The sequence below is a fragment of the Camelina sativa genome, chromosome 14 (assembly GCF_000633955.1).
Source record: "Camelina sativa cultivar DH55 chromosome 14, Cs, whole genome shotgun sequence".
Taxonomy (NCBI): Eukaryota; Viridiplantae; Streptophyta; class Magnoliopsida; order Brassicales; family Brassicaceae; genus Camelina; species Camelina sativa.
The window spans coordinates 4,463,578-4,473,165 of record NC_025698.1 but is presented as its reverse complement, the minus strand read 5'-3'; the positions used below and the strand labels follow the sequence as shown (position 1 = coordinate 4,473,165).

The window sequence follows — 9,588 nt, the reverse complement described above, 5'->3', positions numbered from 1 at the left end:
GGGGGGGGGGGGGGGGGGACTTGGGAGTAGTAGACAGACACTAGACAAAGCTCTCTCGTCGCTTAAACCCTTGGATGTGAAGGAAATGGTGGTACTTATTAATAAATAAAAATTAAAATACAATGTCCCAAGTGAAAAAACAAATAATAACCTTAAACGACAGCGTTGTATTGTTTATATATTTAAGGGGCTTGTTTGGTAATACGTGTAATGTTATTCTAATAGAGAGAAGGCGTAAGATAACAAGATGCGCAGGAGAAAGGAATAGGATTTTTGCAACTTGTCTGTTTCTATTCTCTTGACGCATTTGTATGAATTAGTCTTTGTTTTAAGAAGAAGATGAGCGAAATTTTGGTGAATTCAAGAACAGCGATTCTCCAGTTTCAAAATTTCTTCCTCGATTTATCGAACGCCCATCTTGTGATGACCGTTGTTCAGCATCCAAAAATGTGCTTAGCTCGGAAAATTCGAATTGAGTAGCTTCCAAATCTCTGATGAATATACATCAATAAAAATTCAATCTTTATACGAGACTTTTGAATTTTGAAGTCTTTCTAGCTTCCTACTCATAAATTAGAACTTGTTCGTGATTCCTATAAGTATTAATTTTGGTTGTTTTCCACATTCATCTTACGAGTAGAGATGCTTCCAGTTTGAGGATTTTTAAGCTGAGATGATGATTCTGTCAAGTCATGTAACTGCTGTGCTCCTCGAATGAATTCATTTTCAGTTATGTGATGAGATATTTTCCTGCTCCAAAGAGAGGTTTTTTTTTACACATTGCATCTTGGTACATACTCAATAAGATAACAGTGTTGTTGTTATGTGTTTGTCAGGCAAAGTGCTGAAAATGTCGGATGATGCTGGACAGATGTTGCTCATCTATGATGATCCCTCAGATCAGCGATCCCTGTCTTTGGACGATGCTAGTAGTTCTGAGGATTCTCCAGACGGGACTACCCTCTCTTTAGAAGCAGTTCACGATGTCATTCCATACAACGGACAGAGGTTCCTTACACATGATGCTGCTTACGAGTTCTACAGTACGTTTGCTAAGCGTTGCGGGTTCTCCATACGTCGTCACAGGACAGAAGGCAAAGACGGAGTTGGCAAAGGACTTACCAGGCGGTACTTTGTTTGCCACCGTGCTGGTAACACACCTGTCAAAACTCTTAGCGAAGGTAAACCACAGAGAAACAGAAGATCTTCTCGTTGCGGTTGTCAAGCATACTTGAGGATTAGTAAAATTACTGAGTTAGGTTCAACGGAATGGCTTGTTACGGGTTTTGCTAATCACCACAACCATGAACTCCTCGAGCCAAATCAAGTTCGTTTTCTTCCTGCATACAGGTCCATATCAGATGCAGATAAGAGCAGGATTTTGATGTTTTCAAAGACTCGAATTTCAGTTCAGCAGATGATGAAGCTCTTGGAGCTTGAGAAGTGTGTCGAGCCTGGCTTTTTACCATTCACTGAAAAGGATGTCAGAAATTTGCTTCAGTCATTCAAGAAACTTGATCCTGATGATGAGAACATCGATTTCTTGAGGATGTGCCAAAGCATAAAGGAGAAAGACCCTAACTTTAAGTTCGAGTTTACTCTAGATGCAAATGATAAGTTGGAAAACATTGCCTGGTCATATGCTTCTTCCATTCAGTCGTTTGAAATCTTTGGAGATGCTGTAGTTTTCGATACAACTCATCGCTTAAGTGCAGTTGAGATGCCACTTGGAATATGGGTTGGAGTTGATAACTATGGTGTGCCTTGCTTCTTTGGTTGTGTGCTTCTACGGGAGGAAAATTTGAGATCGTGGTCGTGGGCACTACAGGTAACAAAATGGCACACTAAGCTGATAAATTTCTTATTTTCTGTTTTAAATCCTTGGCAATTGTCTTGTGGGTAGGGCGAAGAAGCAAAACTATTTGTATTTGGCAATTGACATTCTTTTATTTTTGTCTCATATGCAAGGCATTCACAGGGTTCATGAATGGGAAGGCACCTCAAACGATGTTAACAGACCATAATATGTGTCTCAAAGAAGCCATAGCTGGAGAGATGCCAACAACTAAGCATGCACTCTGCATATGGATGGTTGTTGGAAAGTTTCCATCCTGGTTTAATGCTGGTCTTGGGGAGCGGTACAACGACTGGAAGGCTGAATTTTATCGCCTCTACCATCTAGAATCCGTTGAGGAGTTTGAGTTGGGTTGGAGAGACATGGTGAACTCTTTTGGACTGCACACAAACAGACACATAAACAACCTGTATGCCTCACGATCCATGTGGTCTTTACCATACCTGAGAAGTCATTTTTTAGCTGGAATGACTTTCACTGGCAGATCCAAAGCCATTAACGCCTTCATTCAGAGGTTCTTGAGCGCACAAACCCGGCTAGCTCACTTTGTAGAACAAGTGTGTTTTCTTCTCCTTCTGATAGTGTTTATTCATTGCTGGTCTGGATGAAATCTTCTGAATTGGAACTGAATTTGTTACTCATTTTAAGAAGAAGGCTATGGATAGTGAAGTGAGCTATTTCAAGCTCTTAGGCCTTCTGCATTAATGGTTCAAGCATTTATTTATGGGGGTTTATGCATTTTATTCCATGAAATTTAACTGTAACTGTACGTGTGTTGACTTTGCTAGTTATGGATGAATATGCAGGTGGCTGTTGCTGTGGATTTCAAAGACCAAGCTACAGAACAGCAAACAATGCAGCAGAATCTTCAAAACATCAGCCTAAAAACTGGCGCCCCAATGGAATCTCACGCAGCCTCGGTCCTAACTCCTTTCGCATTCTCCAAGCTCCAAGAACAGCTTGTGCTTGCAGCTCACTATGCATCGTTCCAGATGGATGACGGGTATCTGGTGAGGCACCACACAAAACTGGATGGAGGAAGAAAAGTCTATTGGGTTCCACAAGAAGGCATCATAAGCTGCAGTTGCCAACTGTTTGAGTTCTCTGGGTTCCTCTGCAGGCACGCACTCCGTGTTCTCTCTACCGGAAACTGTTTTCAGGTCCCCGATAGGTATCTTCCTCTTAGGTGGCGCAGGATCAGTACGTCGTTTAGCAAGACGTTCAGAAGTAATGCTGAGGATCATGGAGAAAGAGTTCAGCTTCTGCAGAATCTGGTTTCGACTCTGGTCTCCGAATCAGCTAAATCGAAGGAGAGGCTAGATATAGCAACTGAGCAAACCTCCATCCTCTTATCCCGCATCAGAGAGCAGCCAGTCTCTTCTTCACTTGCTCTCCGAGACATTTCTTCTGTGCAGAGGAATTTTTGATACCGCAATGCTATGCGTGTCTAACGATTTTTAGATAAAATTATTACTTTGTTAACCTAATCTTACAAGAAAACTTTTATCTTAGATACTCAATAAATATGCAGGACTAAAGAGAAATGAAAAACCAACCTTTTGTTCGACTGAAGACTTTATTTCTATGTTAAAGCGCACGACATATATCAGAAGAACAGTATCTTAATTAATACAAGATGTATAAAAAGCAACTCTTTCATTGTCAAATTACAAGTTAGTTGATCTTTCATGGTTAGACGAAGAAAATACTTGTAATTTTGTTTAATTAGTACATTAACAAGGAAACGGAATAACATAGGGTTTTGTTCTCTTCGTCTTGCTAATCATAAACATAAACCGTGTTCTATTCTGATTTATTTGTTTGTATATATATATATATATACATATACTACCGGCTAACACGCCACAACTGCGAGCCTCAGATTTCTTTGCAGATTGACCCTCTCATCTTACGTATTTGTCCCTCTATGATCTTTAGCATGACTTGGCTTCTTAACAAAAAGATGCTTGTTAGTGGTAAAAATAACCAAGACAACAAAACCCGCCTTTAACGTTAGATCATGATGTTATTAATTGAATACTATTATACCATCTCCAAAAGAATTCAAACTGTGACAAACAAATAAATAGTTATAGAAGTCCCACCCAGTGTACCACCATACCATGTTGTCCAAATTTCTATAAGAAACAAAATTTTCCCGCTAATAAGATTTTCCAATATTTTCACACAAATCCCAAAAGCTTTAGAACCTCAACCAACACATCAACCTCATCTGACACATCATGTGATTCCATGCCATTGCCAACAGTCAACAAAATCACACACCTAATGGTCAGCAGAAAGACCATCACCAAAAACTCTAATGGACACGTGTCCATAATTCATTTGCCACTAGATAGAGATTTCAGAACGTTCTAGACAGAACCCGGTTTATAGCATTGAGAATTCAGAACCGGTTAGAGTAATATCAAGAACACTGAATTTTTTTCAATTAGGGTTTTTAACATCCAGAATCGATTCAGAACATTAAGAGTAGTACTAAACAAGGAAGATAACCTTGAGAACAAGTCAAATCACACGCTTCAGATGAAACAAAAGAGAAAAAAAAAAACCCTAACAATCTGCAATCTGCTTACTTATCGTCTTCATTAAAAGTCCAAGCGTTCTCCTTGCGAATCTCTTCTTCCTCCTCAGGTGTGAAATCGTTCTCGATGTGGAAGATGTCTCGAACTTCTTCTGGCGATTTGTCCTTGATGTAATCCGCAACCGCCTGGCTAGCGAAACCGAGAAGCCCTTCGTAGTTGAGAAAGTTCGCCGCCAGGATGAGTCTGAACACCGTCTCCAGATCTATCTTCTCCAAGAACTCTGCGTCCCACTCGTCCAGCTTCTTCTTCGCCTCCTCCTCTTCCTCTTCGTCAAGCTTAACACCGCCTTCTCCCACGTGCTTCTCTCCGTACTCGATTACCAAGTCCAGGATGTCTCCGGTCACGTTCTCAACCGGAATCGCTTTGCCGGCGCAGTCGTCCTCGATCATGTGCGCTACGATCAGAAACTGACGCGCCACCGCTTCGTCGATCTCGAACGACACGCCGTCGGAGCTGATCAGCGTGATTTTGTTGGAAGACATCGTAAGACTCGCCACCGCTTCCTCGATCTCGGAAGAAGAAGATTCGCCGGCGGATCTCTTGTTCGACACAACAACCGATTTCGAGGACGACGCCATTGTTAAAAGTTCTTTGTTGAGATGAATGTGAAGGAAACGGAGAGAGTGAGTGAGTCAGGGTTATTGAAGTAAAGATAGTGGGCCTGTCAATTTCTTAAAGCCCAAAAAACTGTACGGCTTTTACTCGACAAGTCCCCCACTCATCTAATTCTAGAACATTCGGGAGAGGAATAGAAATTTGGTGAACCAGTTTGGGATCATTGGTTTTCGATAATTTCGAAACCGGTTTGCAGAAAACCGTTCCTAGTGAAAATATCCAAGACGTTACTAACTAAAGAGTAAAGACAATAGCAGGAAAGAAAACAAAAAAAGAGTAAAGACAATAGAAAAAAAAAGGCGTCTTCGACTGATGATTTCAGATTTAAGTGTGTTAGCAACACTAAACAGAGGTTAACCATTAATTCACATCACATTCTTCGTATTAACTAGCTTAAGAGATTTCATCATTTCATTTCCATAATTTTTAGTCATAAAGTCTTTATAAACCGATCGACGTACATCATAAAACCCAAATCAAAGTTGTCCAAAGATTCGTTACATGAAATAAAACCGAAATCGTTACAAAGATTATTATTTTATTTTATTTAAGAAAAAAAACCAAACTCGGACCGGGTTTGACTCATCATCACTCAGTAGTCGTGGATGAAGGCAGCGAAAGCAATGAAAGCGACAGCAAACCCACAGAGAATAGAGAGAAGGTCGAGATGAACGAGAGACTCATGAGGATAGTTGGCGGCGCGTGCAAAAGCGTGTGCGACCTGAAACAAGACGTAGCCAACGGCGGGGTACGCGAGAGCGGTGGAGAAAGGCTTGCTCGGGTCTCTCTCGTAGTTACTCACAGTGCCGTGGAGGAAGTAGGAAAGCACGGCCATCATCGCGGTCCTTGGGATGTGTTCGAAGAACCTCTTGAATGCTTCTTGGTTTCTTCTGCATTCCTCCTCTTCTTCTCTGTTCATCTTCGATTATTCTCGAATCGTCTCAGTGAGAAAACTACAGAGTTGGAAACAAAACGGAGACAAAAAAAAAGTTTCAGTTAATCGGAAAGAAACGAAATGACAAAAAAAAAAAACAAAACAAAACATGAAGATGTGATTGAAGAGAGAAAATTACCGGCGGTGAGAGAACTAACAAGTCTGCAATATGAACCTAACCTAGTGACTGGCTTTTGTGTGTCTCTACTTTTGTTTTCGAAATATGCCACGTAATTGAAACCAGCTGGTCTTTTTTTTTTTGTCTCGGTTACGAACAAATTATGCTTTACCGTACGAATCAGCCTCTCTCTCTCTCTCTCGTACACTGTCACACCTACACGTTATTCATTTTTGGTCTTTGGTCAAATAAACTTGCTTTTCAAATTCAAAATCTTTGATTACTGTAGTATATCATTATTAGTTGGAAACACAATATTAATCAACGAATTAAAAACTGCATTTTACAGGTTTAACTAGATCATGATGATTTCTGTGAAGCATATCTATACAACAAATATGATCGATAGGGTCATGGTACAACAACATTATACAATTGTTGTCGTTACCTGTAATACCATTGTGTATGCATGCGGTTTAAGCATTCATCAATTTTTTTTTGTCATTTTTGGGACATGGACTCACATTAATGTTTTCTCATTCTATCCTTTGGGCTGGGTTTACACGGTTCAGATATGATAAACCTGCGTAGGGTAACCAATTTCCAAAATCTTGGGATAATATTTTTAAAAAAAAACAAAAAATTGCAATCTAAAACTTTTTAATATACTGTCCAGCGGTATCGTATCGTGCTATTTCCTTAAAGAAAACCAAGCGTGACAATATATAATAAACAAATAAATACTACAGGTTGTCCAATATACAAGAAACCCCAAAATCTCCAAAGCAAAAATAAAATCCCATTTACAGATCATCAAATTCGACGAAATTTATACAAGAGACACTGAACCACGACCAAGAAGAAAATGATATGTTTGAATAGTTACATAGCATTTGGAAGAGCGAGACGAAGAATTAAGTTATGTATCTAAACTAACAGCTATGAACAAACCAAAAAAGAAAGAACCAAACGAATCAAGGAAAAAAATGTTAGATGAAACGAATAAAAGAACTTTCACAAACCAAAAACTGAGTTTCAAAAATTTGTCACCGGGTTTTAGCAGGAGCTGCCAGATGCGTAAATCTGTCCTTAAGAACAGTTTGGTCACGAACAGCCGTCTTCTGGTTAAACGATGCTGCTCTGTTCTCGATATTCAGTTTCTTCTTTTTCTTCTTCGTCTCGTACGTTGATCCTCTGTTTCTGCTATGGTCCTTAATCATTGGAACCAAGTACCAAACGATACAAGTGCACATGATCGAGACGGTTCGTCCGAAAAACACCAAGAAGATAAGAACCAACACCACTGTCACGGGTAAGAAATGGTTCGGTCTCGAAATCTTCTTCAGATTCTCGTTCAATACACAGCTTTGTTTCTTCTCTGTTCCTGACTCTATTCTCTTGGTTTCTTTCTCTTCCTTTGTTTTTGATTCGGTCACGACTTTGAAATCGTCTTGAGCATTCTTCTTCTGACCTGCAGCTGCCCTCTTTGTCTTGATCATTACGGGGACGCACTCTCCGGAGCTAGTGAACATAAACCGAACAAGAGGCGGTCCATCAGAATCAAGCCTCTTCGCGTAAATGCTCTGTCTTTTCTCATCTAGCTCAGAGACAAGTGCAGAGAACTTTTCAAGTCCTTGGTTTGAATAAGGATTCTTGCTTTCTTTTTTGCCTCCTTTCCTCGATCTCCTAGGTGACGACGAAAACGGACTCAACATATCTTCAATTCGATCCTCTGGTTTTACTACTAGTTCTTTATGTGTTTTAAGAGTTGTGAGAATTTGAGAGAGCTTGAAAGAATTTGGTTTATGGAGGAGTGGTTAGGCAAGATTTAGTATTTGGACAAGAGAGACGGCTTTATTGTTATCTTATATAATGTGACTTGTCTTCTTAAACTAATTGTGGATAGTATTATAAGATAAACAAATGGATTGGTGAATTTGACCAGATCTCATTAAATGTGATTAAATTGATCAGATCACGTATTGGGTATTTTTTAACAATTTTCTTTTGTCCTGGGGGACGAGAATACAAGATAAGTTTGCTACCAAATGAAATCGTCATCTCAGATGTATTTTGCTGATCTTTACTGATTGACTTTCTTGCGGAAGAAGCTAGAACTTTTTTTTCCATGATGGTGTATTTTTTTTGTTTTTTTTGGTTGATCATAAGTAATTGTTAATTAGCTTAGTTTTGACTTGGAAAAAAGAAAAGAAAAAGGTGATTCAACCATAAGCATCAAGTTGGGATATATTCATTGTAAATTTAAATTTCTGATGGGTTTACAAAATTTGGAAACAAAACGAGTTATTTATGAGAAGGAACGTTGACATAGAAGAAAAAGCTTTTAAGGCTTTAAACCAACAGAAGCAACATGGATCATGGTGTTGACAAAAAAAGAAGCATATCATGTGATAAATAAATAAGGATGGTACTATCGTTTTTATAGAACTTAATTAAGAAATTAAAACGTATTTTGTTTCCGATTTGGTAAGTTAGATTTGGTGCAAAGGCATATATGTATCAGAAGGCATGTGATCATCAAATATTCATATAAAAGAATACATAAACTATATGAGACTACAACTACTGTATATGAAAACTTGATTTCTCAAAAGCCTTGGATTGCATTATAGGGTTTAAAGTTCTGAACGAAACAAACAAACAGAAACAGAGCTCTCTCTCTCTCTCTCTATGTACATATGTTACAGACACTTAAAGCTTGCAATTAAAAAAACACACAGCTTCCGTGGCATCACTACTCGCTTGAACTGCAAGTTATTCTTCATCTTATTTTTCAATACTCTCTCTATAGACAACATGATGACAATTAGACATAAGTAGAAGAAGTTTTCTGTAAATTACCCTTCGTAGGTACATGACTTAGAGCTCAGAGCTCAGTGTTTAAGGTTGAAGCTTGTGGATGGTAATGAAGCATCTCATCCCACATCATTTCTCTTATCATCTCCTCTTTCAAATCTTCATCTACATCAAGATCGATAGGAACTTGAGCCGGAGGGTTTGCATTCGGGTCATATAGCGGCGCCATGTATGGATGCTGGAGCGCTTCAGTGACACTAATCCTCTTAGATGGGTCAAATACAAGCATTTTCTGAAGAAGGTCAATGGCCAAAACATTAGCACCCGGGTAAAGCCTGGATAAAGACATCCCGGGTGAGTACGGGAGTGATCTGATGTATCTTTTAGCTTTCGGGTTATCTATGAACTCAAGATCTTCTTCTCTTTGGCTTCCAAGAATATTGACAATGAGCTTAAGCTGGTTAAGACATTCAGTTCCTTGGAATATGGGTTTCCTACCAAGAAGCTCAGCGAAAATGCAACCAACAGACCAAACATCAATAGATGTTCCGTAATTGTCACAGCAGAGGAGAAGCTCAGGAGCTCGGTACCAACGAGTCACAACGTATTCAGTCATGAACTGACCCTTGGTGTTGCTCGTCCG

At 39.3% G+C, this 9,588-nt stretch overlaps 5 protein-coding genes across 8 annotated transcripts in view; 1 reads left to right on the top strand and 4 right to left on the bottom strand.

Moving 5' to 3' along the window:
* On the top strand, positions 837-3,427 carry LOC104739633 (protein FAR1-RELATED SEQUENCE 11-like; the record flags this gene model as incomplete). Its single annotated transcript, XM_019235283.1, is given in 3 exon segments — positions 837-1,828; positions 1,969-2,412; positions 2,662-3,427. Coding segments are annotated over 3 exon segments (2,043 nt in total). The 3' UTR covers positions 3,283-3,427.
* Positions 4,453-5,104, bottom strand: LOC104739632 (SKP1-like protein 18; the record flags this gene model as incomplete). Its single annotated transcript, XM_010460057.2, is given in 1 exon segment — positions 4,453-5,104. A coding segment is annotated over 1 exon segment (587 nt), but the record flags the coding sequence as incomplete, so codon positions are not given.
* On the bottom strand, positions 5,466-6,241 carry LOC104739630. Its single transcript, XM_010460055.2, has 2 exons — positions 6,150-6,241; positions 5,466-6,029 (listed from the first exon to the last, which is right to left on the bottom strand). The coding sequence occupies exon 2, from the start codon at positions 5,993-5,995 to the stop codon at positions 5,669-5,671; it is 327 nt and encodes a 108-aa protein (XP_010458357.1). The 5' UTR covers positions 5,996-6,029; positions 6,150-6,241; the 3' UTR covers positions 5,466-5,668.
* Positions 6,256-7,973, bottom strand: LOC104739631. Of its 3 annotated transcripts, XR_760017.2 has the most exons (3): positions 7,151-7,973; positions 6,653-6,711; positions 6,256-6,344 (listed from the first exon to the last, which is right to left on the bottom strand). XR_760017.2 is itself a non-coding variant. In XM_010460056.2 (2 exons), the coding sequence occupies exon 1, from the start codon at positions 7,841-7,843 to the stop codon at positions 7,175-7,177; it is 669 nt and encodes a 222-aa protein (XP_010458358.1). In that variant the 5' UTR covers positions 7,844-7,973; the 3' UTR covers positions 6,259-6,344; positions 7,151-7,174. The 3 variants fall into 3 exon arrangements, 2 of the variants coding, with proteins under 2 accessions (XP_010458358.1, XP_019090848.1); XM_010460056.2 differs by lacking the exon at positions 6,653-6,711 and having other exon boundaries at positions 6,259-6,344; XM_019235303.1 differs by lacking the exon at positions 6,256-6,344 and having other exon boundaries at positions 6,623-6,711.
* LOC104739629 (mitogen-activated protein kinase 1) overlaps positions 8,713-9,588 on the bottom strand; it is a 3,754-nt gene continuing 2,878 nt past the window's right edge. For both annotated transcript variants that reach the window (XM_019235270.1, XM_019235271.1), the window contains exon 4: positions 8,713-9,535. In XM_019235270.1, the coding sequence (XP_019090815.1) occupies positions 9,016-9,535 (520 nt within the window). In that variant the 3' untranslated portion in view covers positions 8,713-9,015. The remainder of the gene's footprint in view (positions 9,536-9,588) is intronic.